The sequence below is a fragment of the Suncus etruscus genome, chromosome 3 (genome assembly GCF_024139225.1).
Source record: "Suncus etruscus isolate mSunEtr1 chromosome 3, mSunEtr1.pri.cur, whole genome shotgun sequence".
Taxonomy (NCBI): Eukaryota; Metazoa; Chordata; class Mammalia; order Eulipotyphla; family Soricidae; genus Suncus; species Suncus etruscus.
The window spans coordinates 130,900,093-130,917,512 of NC_064850.1; the positions used below are offsets into that span (position 1 = coordinate 130,900,093).

Below are 17,420 nucleotides of genomic sequence, written 5' to 3' on the forward strand. Positions count from 1 at the left end.
ACCACATCAGACACTGACTACTAAGAGTACATAAGGCTTAAGATGGAAAGTCACAAACCAAATAATACCATCAAGGAAAACTTAAGTTTTGATATTGTAACCAAAATAAATGAAACAACTGGCTCAAAGGTAAAAATGATTTGAGTCACTAAAATTGTGCCTGAAGATGGGGTGAACGAGGTACTCTTGTCTCCACTGGCCTTTAACTGGTTTATTTTCTTGGATGTGTCTGTAAATAATTGGGCTATAAAAGTTATACTGACTTCTTCCTGGCAGAGAAAGAAAACATCTTGACTTACCACAATTTCTAGAATTGTTATTAGATTTCATTTCCTTCTGCAGACTATACTTGTAACATATCTTGGGTCTAGATAATTCAAATACTTACAAAGACTATTTAGTTGCTTGAAATCACCTAAAAACCCAATGATTGTCAAGTAAATATACACATAAAAAACAAGTAGTAAGACTAAAGAAAAAAAATAAAGTGCACAGAGCTGCAAATGTGATTTTTATTTTTTTAATTACTAATGCTTACTAAAATGTGCAAAACTATAATAACACATGTTTGTGTAATGGTATATTTAAATGTAAGTGATAATTAGGAATTATAAAATGTAGCATCATAGAAGAAAGATATCTGGACATTAATTGTTGACTACCTTTTTGGAGAGGCCACACTTGGTGATGCCCAGGCATCACTCCTGGTTCTATGCTCAGAGATTACTCCTGGCAGACTCAGGGTACTATATGAGATGCCAAGGATCAAGCCTGGGTTGTCAGTGTGCAAGGAAAACACCCTGTCCTCTGTGCTATGGCACCGGTCCCATGACTCTATCTTTGAAACCATGTATATTTGATTAAAAAATCAGTTGTATCCTTTGAGCACTTCCAGGAACAATCCCTTTATACAAGACAGGAGTAGTCCCTATGCAACATCAAAGAGAAATATAACTAAAAAGCAAGATACAACATGATGCAACCTCCAAGACACACATAATGAATATAACTATAAAGGTATTTTAAAAGTAAAATGTAAGAACCATAATGCATAATAATAATGATTTTCATTGTTCACAGTTAAGTTCTATTAAGACACTATAAACACTGACTTAGCAACTATAAAAGTATTTCTTCTAAGGACACATGGGTTATATTCCTGTAGCCAACTATTCACACATTTTTGTCAGTTGATCATTATAGACTGTTTTGTGTATGTGTTTAGTTTTTTAAAATTAAAGACACTTTATCTATCATATATTATTGAATTGGGATCACAGACAACAGCACTATAATAGTAAACATCAAGGCCAGAGGCCAAAGAGATAGTACAGTGAGTACGGCACACTTGCTTCTCACATAACAGATCAATTCAATCCCAGAATCATTTCAGTATTGATGCCTGAGCTAGAACCAGAAGCAAGCCCTGGGCACTGCTGGATGTGGCCACCCAAAGAATTCCTCCTCATCCCCAGAAAAATAAATAAATTAAACAAGGACATTTCTTTCAAGAAATAAAAAAGCTAAACTTGGAGGTAGGCAATGGGCAGGGTTCAATTCCTGCACCACATAACATGCCAAGTATCACAGCCTTGGAAGTGCCAAAGCAGTGCCAGGTGAGAGACTCTACAAACAAAAACATGCAAAAACACAAATACACAAACACCAAAGTACAGGTGATCAGAACAAAAAAAAAGATATTTACACAAACCTCACACATATGTAATAATGAAGTATTACAGCCAAATGTATTTACACAAATTGAACAAATCAGATGTGCCTATCTGTACTATTGCTAGGACAGTGATTTGTGTTTTCATTTATCTTTCTTTGTCAGTTTGACTTCAAATTTTTCTTCTTTCACCTTTTGAAAGAAGCTACCTTACTTAATTCATTTTTTCTTTATTTTTTTTTTTTTTGGAGCGGGGGAAAGAAGGTGAGAGGTGCTAGCACCGCTTAGGGCTTACTCAGATGTTTGATGAATTCTACCAAATATTTAAATAAAGGTTTCCCTCTCCTCATAGAGATCATACCATTCTACAACATCATTTACAGAAAATCACAGAGGAAAAATACAGTTCTCATCTCATTTGTGAGGATAGTTTTCAAAATACTGATACCAAAAACAGACTAAAACAGTGCATAAAAACTACAGAACATTTCCTAAAAAAAAAAAAACTCAGGAACATTAAACAGCATAAATCTTCAACAAAGTATTTATGAACCAATGGCTTAGAATATAAAAGTATAACATATCCAACTAACTGAGTGTAATATTAGTAATGTAAGTGTGGTTCAAAATTTGAAAATTTATGTAATTCCCCATGTAATAATGTAAAAAAGGTAATACATATGTTTGTATCATTGCAAGCAGAAAAAAATTGAAAATTTGATGACATTCAATGATCTATTGATAAAAAACTCATCTAAATAGAAATAGAAATAAACTTCAAGCTAATAAAGAGCATCTATAAAATTAGTAAAGCTAACAACATAGTTGGTGGTAAATCACTGCATGCTTGCCTCTAGGACTTGAAATAAAGCAAGAATTTCAACTCTCATTTAACAACTGCATCATAAGTCCAACTTATTGCAAAAAAAAAAAACACCATAAAACTGGGTGGGGAATAAAATTATACTTATTTACAGATGATTGCCTGCACCAAAATTCCTACAAAGTATCAGATACAGTTCCTACAACTAATGAGAGGGCAAATTAATATCATAGAAAGCAAAGGTAATGTGCAAAATTATCCAAATCACATTGAGTCAGTTTGCTTGTGTATAAATGTAAATATCTTTATTATACATATACAAACTAATTTTAAATTTAGAAGGAAAGGCATCTACAGTGATTGGGAAAAGAACAAAATTGAAGAACTCCTTTTTAATTTTGATTACTATTAGACTAAAGCAATAAAGATGGTGTGACATTTGTCGAAGAATAAAAACATATAAATGAAATAAAATATGATCACAATACAAAAATAATAATACAAATAAAATTGAATACAAAGCTAGATCTATGCAAATATAACTGATTAATTTTTAATGAATTTTAAAGCTAGTCCAATGAATGTTTTCTTTCCAACAAATGAAACTTAAACAATTGTATTTTAATATACAAAATTAAATTGTCTTTGGTCTATAGATTATTATTACAAAGAATTAACTTCTTACACATTAAATGTGCCCCAAATTAGCAAATTCATATGCTTATGCCCTAGCCTTCGATTTTATTATATTAGTAGTGAGGTCTTTGGTAAAGTCTTAGGTTTAATGAAGTCATAAGAGTATGTACCTAATTCCTGAACTCAATCTCAATGTAAAATACTTTTAGGAAAAAAGTAGGAGAAATCTTCCTAACCAGGTTGCAAAAATATCCTTCTTCATGACTTTTTGGATAGGGTATTAGTTTTCGGAGGATGCACTTTAGATTTTGGAGGTTTCCCAATTGACTATTTTTGTTTCTGTTACTTTTGCCAAAAGAAACAAATCATCTGTGGTACACATTCTGAAGAGTTTTGCTTATAGATATATAACTGGCCAGTGGGCCTAAGAAAAAAGCGAACACTTATTATCAAGGAACTACCAATCAAACTGACCATTTTGATTGTCATCTCACAGTAGTGGTAACAGTATATATCAAAAACACTGTAAAGTTAAAAAAGATGTTGTAAAAAATATTTTAAAAAGATCCTTTATGTATATATGGCATTTTCTCAAAAAAAAAAAAAAAAGAATAGAGCTCCTGTATAACCCAATGATCCCACTTCTTGTTAGCTTCTACCATGATATAACATTTAATTAACAAAATGTCAACTAAATAAAATAAGTAATATGTTCATTGCAATAGTTAGTAAGCAGACAGGATATGGAACAACTTAAATGATCATTGACAGAATAAATTAAAAAGTCGTTTTATACACACACACACACACACACACACACACACACACACACAATGGGTCACTATGCAACCATAAGAAGGTGAAATGCTCCAGTTTGCTGCAACTTGGATCTAATTGGAAAATATCAAGTTAAGTGAGGTAAATCACAAAGAGAAGGAGTAGATGATCTCATTCATTTGTGGTGTATGGTGTAATAAGACAAGTGAATGGAGAGTATACAATTATAATAATCCCTTGGTCCTTGTTTATGGAACTGAGTTCCTACAGAACTGATGATGCTAAGTAAGGAGGAGGTGGTCTTGGACACTTTGGTAGTAGAGAGGTAAATTAGCTCTACACAAAACTATTGTAAGGTTGTGCACCAAAATATGATAATTAAGTTTTTAGAAAATTTTTTTGGGGTTTTGGGTCACAGCCAGCAGTGCTCAGGGGTTACTCTGGCTCTATGCTCAGAAATCACTCCTGGCAGGCTCAGGGAACCATATGGTATGTCAGGATTCGAACCACCATCCTTCTACATGCAAGGCAAATGCCCTATCCCCATGCTATCTCTCCGGCCCCAGCTTTTTGTTTGGTTGTTTGGTTGGTTGGTTTTTAGATCACACTTGGTGGTGCTCAGGGATTACTCCTGGCTCTCTGCTCAGAAATAGCTCCTGGCAGGCACGGGGGACCGTATGGGACACTGGGATTCGAACCAACCACCTTAGGTTCTGGATCAGCTGCTTGCAAGGCAAGCACCAATGTGCTATCTCTCCAGGCCTAAGCTTTTTTAATTTTTATTGTGATCAAAGTGAATTACGAGTCCATCACAGTAATATTTAAGGTACATAGTGACAATGAATCAGGGGCATTCCCACCACCAGTGTTGTCCTTCCTCCACTCCTATTACCAGCATGCATCCTATATCTCCCTCCTTTGACTCCTCTCCCCAACCCTGAAGCTAATTAGGCTTTTTTTTTTAAAACAATTAGTTTGCTTAGAGGGATAAGGTGATGTGCACTGGTGAAGGGAAGTGTTCTTTACATGACTGAAACCCAACTGTAATCATATTTGGAATCAAGGTGTTTAAATAAAGATATAGTAAAAAAAGATAAGGCGATGTGAGGGAAACCTGAGACATTGGAGAAATGATGCTGACACTCACAGTGTGTAAAAATATGAAAGTCTATTATTTATTACAGTTATAAATATTAATATCTAAATAAAATGGAAAAACAAAATCTATAGAGGAAAACTGATAAATTACACTGCATCTTCAATGTGAAAAGAATGGGCGAAAAGAAGAAAAAGTAAAGTAATAAAATATATTATAAATTACATATAAACAACATATTGATAGCCATAATAAATAAAGAACTTTTAAAACTCAACAATAAGAAAATGAACATCTCTCCTATGATCTGAACTGGGTTGGAGATGTAACAAGATGCGTTGCATGTAGGATACCCACTCCAATTATAGCAAAAAATGCTCTGAGCACCACCAGGAGTAACCACTGAGCACAAAGCCAGGAGTAGCCTATAGTTAAACACCCAGAGCACACACCCTGCTTTTCCCTAACCCCTAAACAGACAGAGCTCACACCCTACTTTTCCCTAATCTGATTGGGTGGAGTACATTATAAGTGTCCAACTCTCATTTAAAATAAAGAATCTCCTCAAAGAGGCTCCTTGATAGTTTGAATCCTTACATGCTCATCGTCTGCTATCCTTCCCCATGTGAAGATGTCCTTCTGGGATCTGCTTATGAATGTATCTGGGATCTGACTTTTCCAGCTTCATCCACAAAAGCCCAAACACCAACAGACAAAAACTGTCTTAACTTTTTTCAAAAAAGATTTACATATGGTAAATAAGCAAATATGTAAAGATTGTTAACATTGAGGAAATATAAAACTAAAATAACAATGAATATCACTAGATACCCATCAAAAGAAGGTTACAAACATCTTGATTTCATAGTTACTGCTAGTAAAGATATTTACCCCTTATAGAGATCAGGGAAGCATATTTAATAGCGAATACAAATGTGAGTATTTACTTTAAACCAAAAAAATTATGCTTACACATAAATATATAGGAATATTTACAACAACATTACTGATAATTAACAAAAAAAATCTAAAGCAACTCGGGGCTGGAGTATCAGATAGCACAGCGGTAGGGCATTTGCCTTGGACACAGAAGGACCATGGTTTGAATCCTGGCATCCCACATGGTCCCTGAGCCTGCCAGGAGTGATTTCTGAGCATAGAGCCAGGAGTAAACCCTGAGTGCTGCTGGGTGTGACCCAAAAACCAAAACTGAAAAAAAATCTAAAGCAAATTAAGTATTTTTAATGTAAAAGAAGATAAACAATTAAGGGTAGACCTATACAATGTAATATATTATATAACATTATAGGTATATAATATATAGTAAAATCTAATATAATCAGTGATATAAAATACATGAACATGGATAAATATCAATGACAGGATGAGGGGAAAAGTCTATTTCAAATGGTAAATACTGCATATTTCAATGATATAAAATTCTGGAATAGGCAAATCTACAGGGTTGAAAAACAAATCAAATCAATTGTCACTAAGGTCTGAGCAAAGGAGAAAGAAAATAACCACAATTGCAATACAAGATTGATATAATAAATTACTCTATGATATTTATACAGCTCTATAAAGGTATTAATATTTATAACTTTGTATGCCTGTAAATTGTGTAAAAAAATTTTGGCCACACCCGGTGACACTCAGTGATTACACCTGGCTATGCTAAGCCAAAAAACGCTCTTGGCTTGGGGGCCGATATGGGACACCTGGGAATCGAACAGTGGCCCATTCTAGGTTAGTGTGTGCAAGGCTAATGCCCTACCACTTGTGCCACCACTCCAGACTCAAAATTGTATAAAATTTTTAAATGATAAAGTTTTTAAATTGTCCTGCTGTGTACTTTGGCACATAGAAGACATTTTTTTTTATTTTATTTAAGCACTGTGATTACAAACAGGACTAAAGTTGGGCTTTAGTTGCCCTTCACCAGAGCAACATTTCTACAACCAGTGACCCCCATCTCCCTCCTCCACACTCCCTGCCTATATTCAAAGCAAGCATTCTACTTCTCTCATCTATTACATTGTCATGGTAGTTGTTAGTGTATTATTTCTCTAACTACACTCACCCCTCTTTGAGGTGAGTTTCATACCATGAGCCGGTCCTTCCAGACCCAATCTCCAAGCATTATAACAATAAGGTCTTTAATTTTTCTTAAAATCCATAGATGAGCAAGACTATTTTGTGTGTCTCTCTCTCCCTCTGACTTATTTCACTCAGCATAATAGTTTCCATGTCCATTCATGTATAGAAAATTTTCATGACTTCATCTCTCCTGATGGCTGAATAATATTCCACTGTGTATGTACCACAGTTCCTTTAGCCATTCATTTGTTGAAGGGCATCTTGGTTGTTTCCAGAGTCTGGCTATTTTAAATAGTGCTGTGATGAATATAGGTGTGAGGAGGGATTTTTGGATTGGATTTTTGTGTTCCTACAGTATATTCCTGAGTGGTACTGCTGAATCATATGGGAGTTCAATTTCCAGTTTTTTGAGGGATCTCCATATTGTTTTCCATAAGGGCTAAACTAGATGGCATTCCCACCAGCAGTGAATGAGAGTTACTTTCTCCATGGGAGACATTTTAAACTTTTGCCTCTACTCTGGTCTGTGAAGCTGCCATAAACAACACCATCCAGAAGGCTCCAGCAAGCATGACAATAGAAAACACCTCCTGAGGCCAGGAGAGCAGAGATAGGCTGTCTCCACCAACAAAAGACAGACCCTAAGAGCCCTCTGCTTGGCAGCCACACACATGTTCTAGCCAATTAACTTCAGCACAACATGCAAACACCTCACTACAAGTGTGACAATGGGGAAACGATGCAGGCCAACACCATGTATAGAGAATGAAGATGGCAGCTCTGATTACCCAAAAAGTGCCAACCACCTAGTTAGCTCGCTGATAAGGAGTATAGAGAAGAAGTTCATAGAACTCAAAGAAAGTATGGATTGAGCTGAACAAACCACAAATAAAGAACCAAGAGGATATGAAATTAGAAATCTGAAAACTCCAAATTGAAATTATGGGACTGAATAATTTGATAGGCAAAGTGAAAACCTGGAAGAACCGGCCACAATCTGAAGCTTTCCACAAAGATTGGTGAGTGCAGTTAGAGAAATAATTACACTGACAATTATAATGACAATGATAGTGAGTGAGAAAATCAGAATGCCTGGGGTGGGGAATGAGGGAAATGGAGGGCATTAGTGGTGGGCATGTTGTACTGGTAAAGGGGAGTGTTTCTTTTTTATAACTGAAACCTAACTACATTCATGTTTGTTATCATGGTGCTTAAATAAAGATACTATTTTTAAAAATAAAATAAAAAATTAAAACTGGGCCCGAAGAGATAGCACAGCGGCGTTTGCCTTGCAAGCAGCTGATCCAGGACCAAAGGTGGTTGGTTCAAATCCCGGTGTCCCATATGGTCCCCCGTGCCTGCCAGGAGCTATTTCTGAGCAGACAGCTAGGAGTAACCCCTGAGCACTGCCAGGTCTGACCCAAAAACCAAAAACCAAAAAAAAAAAAAAAAAAAAGATTAAAAACTAGGGATCAGAATATAGCTCACACTCTTTAATTTTTTTATTAATATTCATTTTTATAATTCCTTAGTGAAAAGAAGAAATAGGCAAAAGACTTCAGACAACTAAATTTTTCAATAGTTTCTGTGGTTCCTTGTCTTTAAAAGATTTAAAAATTATATTTTCAAAAGTCCCTCCCCCGAACAATCTATAAGTAATGTTACAAAACAAAGTGCAGAATTTAATTATATGCTCTATGATTATTATGCTGCATGATTTTTATATGCCATGAACATAGAAATTATATGCTCTTATATAAATAAGAATACATCAAATTAACCTGCCATACCAAAGCCCTATTTCTTATACTTTATAATTGAAATGAAAAACTATAAGGGTATTTTATACCACATAAAAAGAATTTGTCTTAATTAGGGTTATATAAAGTCCTGTTCCATTTATCCTTCTTTCTTTTATACTCCTAGACACAAAAGAAAATTTGTGAATCTATTACTATTTCATTTTTATCTCAAAAATAAGCAAAGATGCAGTTAAACCATTCAAAGGCAGACTAAAACACAGAGGTAAATCCAGAACTAGAACTTGAGTTCTTGTTTCTCTTCATCAAAATCCTAAAAGTAATCATTGGTTTTTTTAAAAGCTTGATATTTACTGACCCAATTATATGAATAACTCCTTACTAATTCATTGCTATATTCATCTTGGATTATCTAACTTTCTGTTAATTTTGAAATAATTATTGATGGTTCTTTTTTCCTTCATTTCTGGGTTTGGGTTCGAGAAAAGGGCAGGGTATAGTTACAGTGTCTAATACAAAATATTTGTATCCCAGATAATAAAGATCTAGGAAACAGCCATACTAGAAATGAGGTTGTGATGCTGCAAATCTGCCAGGTTTTAAAAACAATTCATTGCTTTGATTTTCTTTCAGAATATCACTACATGATTGCAAGAAAGAAGATAAGCAGAAAGTAAACTGACCTTCTTAACAATGTTCTTACTGACCTAAGTACTTGTGAGATATAGATTATCTCAAAATTAAAGACATGATCTAAAATGTGTTTGCCTAAAGAGTTTCTTTTTTTGGGGGGTGGAGGTGTTGGGCCACATCAGCCAATGCTCAGAGGTAGTCCTGGATCTGTGCTCAGAAATCACACCTGGAAGGCTCTTGGAGGAGGTTCCTCAGCAGACTCAGGGGACAACTCTTCGTAAGCTGGGATGCAAGGAAGGAACCTGGGTCTGTCCAGGTCTGCCACATGCAAGGCAAGTATCCTACCCACTGTTCTCTGGCTCTCCCCATAGGTTCCTACTAAAGCTTCTCAGGTCAATTTACATTGTGTCTAAGAGCTATGAATGAGTACCACCTACTTTTCTTAGAAGGAAAATAAATAAAATTGAAAGCAAAAATTGAAAGAAAAATGGAAAAGTATATCCCTGTCTAAATAGGTACTTAAACCAAGTCAATTCCAATATGCTTCTTTGCTCATAATACAATCGTTCATCCATAATCACATTCTTAGAAAATATCTAACTAATGCCATCTGACAACTTTAACGTTGAATAGCATCAGCCCATCTACTACGTTTCCAGGGGAAGGACTTCTTTTTAGCTGCATGTGACCTTGTACAAAATCTGCCTCATGCTCAAAGACTGGCAGAGACATTTTGCCAGAAATATGAACTGAGAGAGAGAGAGAGAGAGAGAGAGAGAGAGAGAGAAGTAAAATGTGAGAGAGGGGGGTGGGAGGAAAGAGGGAAGAAAGGAGGGTGAGAGGGAAACTTGACATTGGCAGCATGAGATGCATACTGGTAAAGGTTGTCATAGTTTATATGACTGTAACTTAATCATCAACAACTTTATCTGTGGAAAAAAACCTGTATTATGAACAACCTTGTAACCATGGTGTTTAAATAAAACTATATTTTAAAAAAGGGAAAAGGGAAATATGCTCTCTCTGAGGTAGGGGAAAAGGAGTCAGTTTTCAACTCAAGTTGGCTGGGGCTGACAAGGCTATCTGAAATCAGCCTCCCTGGGGTAATAACATAGGACAAATTGTTTACCTCGCAGAATAATTCGAAGAGCAAATTGAAGGAACAGCATGGAAGTGCTCTCTGTACAGTGTGATTTGGTTTATAAATGTAAGAAAGAATTGTTTTCCAACTTCATGCACCCTGTATTGATTAAATGTCTTTCACTGTACTGAACAATTTCCACCTCCTTTGATTTGCTTAGGATAGCAACATAAGTGCTGAGGGCTTTCCTCTAAGGCACAAGTACAACCTGTGGGGAGTATCAGGGTTCATAATAATAATGTTTAAAAAGTCTTTCCTGCCTCCCAGCTAGCATCATGGTTAGAGGACGGGGCTGCTAAAAGCTGAACTAGTTTCCTAAATCTTGTTTGTTAAAAATTTGAAGCCTATTGCTTTACATGCAAAAATTGGAGGTGGTGGGAGGACAATTTTGGTGGTGGGAATTCCCCTGATTCAATATCAATATGTACTTAAAATATTACTGTGAAAGATATGTAAACCACTTTGGTCAAAATAAAAATTTTTATTAAAAAAATTGAAGCCTAGACTCAATTCTCCCATGTCAAAATGCAATAGACCTCTCAGGCCCCCCAGCTATGTGGACACAGCAAATATACTGCTGTTAAGTTTCAAGTTAAAGAATCAAAACAAACTGGAGAGTTCTAAACGCCCCCCAATCCTCATCCTGGAAGAGCCTGCAATTTAAAAATGGGGAAAGTTAGTTCTACACTCAGAGATAGCATCATCCATTGCCCGTGATCCTTTATTCCCTGCTACTTCCTAACTTCACCTGACCTTACCTGAAAAGTGCACTACCAGGTCCATCCAAGGGGGAGGAAGAGAGATGCGGAGGGGAGGGAGGCTGAAACAACTGCAAGCGCATGAAAATAAGCCAGTCAACCACAGACATTTCTGACTGTCTGCCAACTTGTGACCTCGGTTAGCAGTAAAGGCACTAAAGTCTTTTGCTGCCATTAAAAAAAGAAAAGAAAAAAAAGAAAAAGACACTGCAACGCCGCAGCAGCAGCCTCTGAGCTGCAGCCTCCAGCAGGAGTTTAGGTTGTAATTCTTGGGAGTGTTCGTCCTCTGCCCTTCGAATCCCAGCCTACTCTTCTCTTCTGAAGAGGAACTGGGTTACTCTGCCACCTCTGCGGGGAGTGGGGAGGAGGGGTGGTGACCGAGAAGGAGAATCCCCACCCAAAGAACCCGCAGCCGTCCCCAACGCCCAGAGTCTCGGCCCCCACCTCATCACCCACCGGGCGCCCGCCGGAGATGCTAGCAAAGGTCGGTGCTCTCAAGGTGCAAGCACCTCTTGGGGCCAAGAAATTACTCGGTAATTGGAAACTGCTAGAGGGCAGACAGGGCGGAGCTGGAAAGCTGGAAGAGGGGCGAGGACGCACGAAGAAACCTCGCCAGCCCCTGGCGCGCACTCTCTCTTCACGGGGATCCTCCCGAGGAATCAAGGCCCTTCTCCCCACCCGCTCCCTCCTCTCCAGCCCCGCCGGAACACCTGGTGAGGAAACAAAGTGCAGGTGTACCTGGAGCGAAGACCATTATTTCCTCCAGCAGCGGTGCCCCTCGGGGGACAGACGGACCGACGGGACGGCGGGGGGAGGATGGCCAGGACTTGAAGAAGTCGGATTTGGCGGGTGCTCCGGGCACGGCTGGCCGCGAGCTGGGCGGGTCAGCACCTCGGACAGCTCCCCCTTCGCACAATGCCCGGTGCCCGCTCGAGCCTTCACGACGCACTGCTCTGCCGGCCGGCGGCCACCAGAGCCGAGGGAGGAGGAGACCAGTCCCCGCTCAGCTCATCCCTCATCCGCGTGCCAGCTCAGCGCTCAGCGCTGCTTGGGGAGCAAAAGACTTTTACCGCTTCCACCGGAGGAAAAGAGAAAAAGGTAATTGCCCAGCTTCCCGGCGGGAGGCAGCGCTAATTGCTTCTAATTATCTAGTGTCTCTCGCCTGGTGGATATTGGACTGACATTTAGGATGAGTTTGCCTCCCCCACCTTCTCTTCTCTTCTTCTCTTCTTTCTCTTCTCTTCTCTTCTCTTCTCTTCTCTTCTCTTCTCTTCTCTTCTCTTCTCTTCTCTTCTCTTCTCTTCTCTTCTTCTCTTCTTTCTCTTCTCTTCTCTTCTCTTCTCTTCTCTTCTTCTCCTCTCCTCTCCTCTCCTCTTCTCTTCCCCTCTTCTCTCTTCCTCCCCCTTCTCCCTTCCTCTTTTCTATCTCTCTCTTTTTCTCTCCCTCCTTCCCTCTCTCCTTCCTTTCCCCCCCCCCCCAGAATTTTATTCTGGAGATTGACTCTCTGAGTCCCCCAAGTTGAGCTCAAGAGTGGAGCTTCCAAGTTAAGGGGTCTGTGGAGATCATGAGATCTCTCACTGACCCCATCAGAAGATCAGGGCAGAGTGAGAACAAGTAGGACAAGGTAACTAGAGATGTGCAGAGGGTGTCACTATTATCAGTCCCACTAAGACGTCCAATCCTATACTTCAAGCTTCTATGCCTTGAGGTTCTATAACTTTAAGGACTAAAGATCCAAAGCCTACCAACACAGAGGAAGCAGATTCGAAAGAGGCAGGCTTTCCTATCAACAAGTTCCACTCTTTAATGTATGAGTCAACCAATCGAAACAATTTCACTCAATGAAACTTAATGCTTCGCCCCCACAATTGAAAAGATATGCCTTACTTAATATATACTTAGTCTACTTTAATGACCCACTCCCTCATTCATGCACTGTCCAGTTCCCTCAATAATGCTCTGCAGTGTAGACTGACACTGGGTATTATTCAACTAAAAACAAACCACCATAAATCTGAGCTAAATGACAGAATCTTTTAGCCTCAGGTTCAGTTGCACTGGCTTCATCCTCTTTGTTTTTCAGCTGAATGAAGTTTTCCAAGAATAAACAATAAGCATATCCATTTTAAGTGTTTTATGAACTTTTACTACTAGTACCTGTCCCTGGAAAAATATAGCTGTCCTAAAAACAAAGTATTTCTTTAGTAATTTGATTGGTGACCATAAGGTCTATACTCTTTTGGCAAATATAAAGCATTCATAATAGCTTTATTGGCACTGGTTTTGTTCAAAGCCATCTGATAGATTAAAAATGCAAATAGATTCATAGCTCTCAAACTACTATTTGCGTGGAGGCATATGGACAACCTCAGCATAACACAATCAGTACTGCTCTTAGCACCTGGTTCAACATGGGCTAGAACAGATGGGCTATGCCTCAGAAGCAACAAAAAATGCAAGTTGGCTGATGATCTGGATGAAATGTGTACATGACAAAATTCAATCTTTTCACTTTTTTGTGGTTATACCAAAAGTCAGGAACCACTGTAGCTATATTCTGATATCTTTCTCACCAAGTGAAATGTGAAAAATTATCTGGAAAAAAAAAAGCATTTGAAAAAAATTTAAAAAAGAAAAAAAGAAAAATCATTTGAACTATTGGAATTTTTTTCTTTTATAATGATCAAAAACAGTGCTGGAGCAATAGTATAGCAGGTATGGTGCTGCCTTGCACTCCACCAATGAAGGGGAAGAGGAAGAGGAGGAGAAGGAGGAGGAGAAGGAGGAGAAGGAAAAGAGTAGCAGATGATGAAACAACTTTGGAGTAGACAGACTTAAGTAGAAAGTCTTCACTATTTATGGGTTGTGGGACCCTGGGTTAATGACTGCCTCATCCACAATAGAAGGATAAGATTTCATAAAGATTTCTTGTGAGGATTAAATTTGACAATGAACTAGGAAATTAAACAATAGCACTAACCACCAACTCAACCCACTCTAAAAAATCTCTGTCACTCTGAGAATAGATGATACCCCAAAGAATTATCAACTAAATGAGTTAGATTGCTAAGTGTCAAATTCCAATGTGCATCTGAATCTCATGGAGATCTGTTAAGAGCATATTATGATTCAAAACATCAATAATAACTGAGATTTCAAGGTCCTAGAAATCTCTGGTACTACTGGTTTTAAAATTGTATATTGAGTTTCAAGTTATTTAGATATATCACCACTTAAAAATAAATCACTATAACTTCCTTCAATAATAGGACATATAGTTCTATATGTTAAAAAAAAAAAGTGGGAATCAACATGGATTCCTAAAGGCTTTCAAGCTATATAGAGGCCAAGATAGAAAGAGAAGCAATAAAAATGCGTGTAAGTGGTCTCATAGCTCCTTTGATCATCTTGTTGCAGAAATATGTATAGCTTAATCTAGTAGAAACCAATGAGACAACTCAAAGCAAAAAGAAAAAAACTCTTCCTGGATCTTCAGATTCTTTTCCTTTTACCTGTCATTTCTTTATTCTACTCCATACACTAATAAAATTAAAGTACTTTAATGTTTTTCTTTATGTTTCTTCATGAGTAAGTTCTTTATTCAACAATATTATCTCCAATTTTAATTTGTATAGTTATTATACCATTGGTTCACTAAAATAACCTAATGATGCTACCAGTTTTGTGTTGTTATTTTGAAAGGCTATTAATATCGGTGCCTGATAGGAAAATAAGTTTTCCCTCTTATACTCCCATAAGATCACTCAATGAATCTTATTCTACATCTAAGACTTAAGTTTTCAGTGTAGGGGCCAAAAAGGTAGCACAAAAATTTAAGATGTCTGCTTTGTACCCACAAACCCTGGCTGGAATTTCCAGCACTACAAATGCTACCTTAAGTACCACTAGCACTCACTCCCTGAACCTAAAACCAGTGAGACTTCCTTAATACCACTGGGTAGGGTTTCAAATACCTTCCCACAAAAAATGTTCTAATTAAAATTTTCAATGTAGTTCTGTCTTTCAAACTTCTCAGTTTTCTATTCAAAATATTCACTGCATTGTAAGATGATAACTTATCAGAGAGAAAGTCATGTCACTGCTGTCACTGCCACTTATCTCATTCTAGTACTTGCTCATCAATCATGAGTCTAGTGATAGGAAATAAGAGAACAAACAAGGTAGACTAGATATCCCAATTTTCATTCTGTGCTGCTAAGCTTATCAAAGTGTATTAAGAAATACTTAACAAGATGCTAGATGAATCAGAAATCACAAGAGTGGGAGCCGGAGAGGTGGCGCTAGAGGTAAGGTGTCTGCCTTGCAAGCGCTAACCAAGGAAGGACTGCGGTTCAATCCCCCAGCGTCCCATATGGTCCCCCCAAGTCAGGGGCAATTTCTGAGCGCTTAGCCAGGAATAACTCCTGAGCATCAAATGGGTGTGCCCCCCCGCCAAAAAAAATCACAAGAGTATAGCAGGGATTGGCACTCCATAGAACCAACTTTTTTTCTAGAAATCTGTGTTTTTCATAAGCACATATATACAGTAAAAAGTGTGATATAAATATTAAATTGAAAACAAAAATGGTATATTCAAATGCTTTATTTATTGCACTTTGTCTTTACAACTATAGCAAACATAAGTTTCAAAATTCATTCTAAAGTATTGGCACCACATTACTTAATGCTCATCTTTATTCCAACCATATACTGATTTTCCCACTATATACATTATAAAAGAAAATAAAAATATAATTTTGTAGATTTCTTGATTACAGTTGTAATAGATTGAAAAGAAGAATTTTCATTATTAAGTATTAAGGTATTCCATAACATTGTCTTTTAAGTTTCAAGCTAAGATTACAAAATAAAATGCAACAGATAATCTCAAGAAGCTGAGGCAGATAGACACACTGGTGGTTGGGTCTTCTTTGTGCCTCAGAAGAGCCATTTTTCACTTCAAGTCAGTGTGCCTAAGGGAAAGAAAAGCAGAGATAAAGAAAGGGGTCATCCACTAGCTCAAGTAGGTTCTGACTAGCAATACAGTTCAAAGAAACTGAGCAGACATAATTACCAGCAGCAAGGTTCTCTTTTTGACTCAAAAGAGACATTTTCACCCCTAGGTCAGTGTGCCACAAGGAAAAAAAGAACAACAAGGACAAGGGGGAAGGCTCTATCAACCACCCAATATAGGCCATGCCAAGCCATAGAATGATGAAAATTGGGGCAGACAGACTGAAAGCAGAGTCCTCTTTGTGACACAGAAAAGCTTTTTTTTTTGTTCTGGTCAGTGTGTCCTTTTTTAAAAAGCACAGCAACTCTGTCTGAGTTCATTGGAGTACATGTCTTCTAATTTGTGAGCCACATTAAGACACATAAAATACACCATCTCATTACAACATTCCCAATGGGAAAGCAGTGCAGAACACCACCATTCTTAGTGAATGAAGACAGTAATTTTAAAGACTGGAAAAGTATCAGCCAGCCATCTTTAGAGCTTCTCTTATGAGGACATTAGAAAGAAAATGTTGAGGATATTCAAATTGCTCTAAAAAACCATGGAACAGACAGCCAATAAAACTCAAAAGAATATGAGTAGAAATGAAGACACTTCAAACAGAAATGACAGAACTGAAAAATTTGAAATGTGAAATAAAAACTCTCTGGAAAGACTCACCAGAAGAGTAACAACTACTGAGGACAGAATTATTGAGCTGAAATATGAGCTGCATAACACCTCCAGAATATAACAGAAGATGGAAAAAGGTCTTAAAATAAACAAACAAGGGGCCTGAGAGATAGCATGGAGGTAAGCCTTTCATGCAGAAGGTCATTGGTTCAAATCCCGGCATCCCATATGGTCCCCTGTGTGTGCCAGGAGCGATTTCTGAGCATGGAGCCGGGAGTAACCCCTGTGCACTACCAGGTGTGATCCAAAAACCAAAAAAATAAACAAACAAAAGATGAAAAATACTCAAAATAAATGAACAAATAATAATAGATCTTTGGGATAAGAACAGAAAC

At 37.6% G+C, this 17,420-nt stretch overlaps 1 protein-coding gene across 1 annotated transcript in view; it reads right to left on the minus strand.

The window, feature by feature from the left end:
* The window catches only part of AKAIN1 (A-kinase anchor inhibitor 1), a 59,822-nt gene extending 43,315 nt beyond the window's left edge, over window positions 1–16,507 (minus strand). Inside the window, exons 1-2 of the mRNA XM_049770888.1 lie at window positions 16,471–16,507; window positions 12,135–12,398 (exon numbers count right to left, since the gene is read on the minus strand). Of these exons, the coding sequence (XP_049626845.1) occupies window positions 12,135–12,398; window positions 16,471–16,507 (301 nt within the window). The remainder of the gene's footprint in view (window positions 1–12,134; window positions 12,399–16,470) is intronic.
* Between the last annotated feature and the right edge of the window lie 913 nt (window positions 16,508–17,420).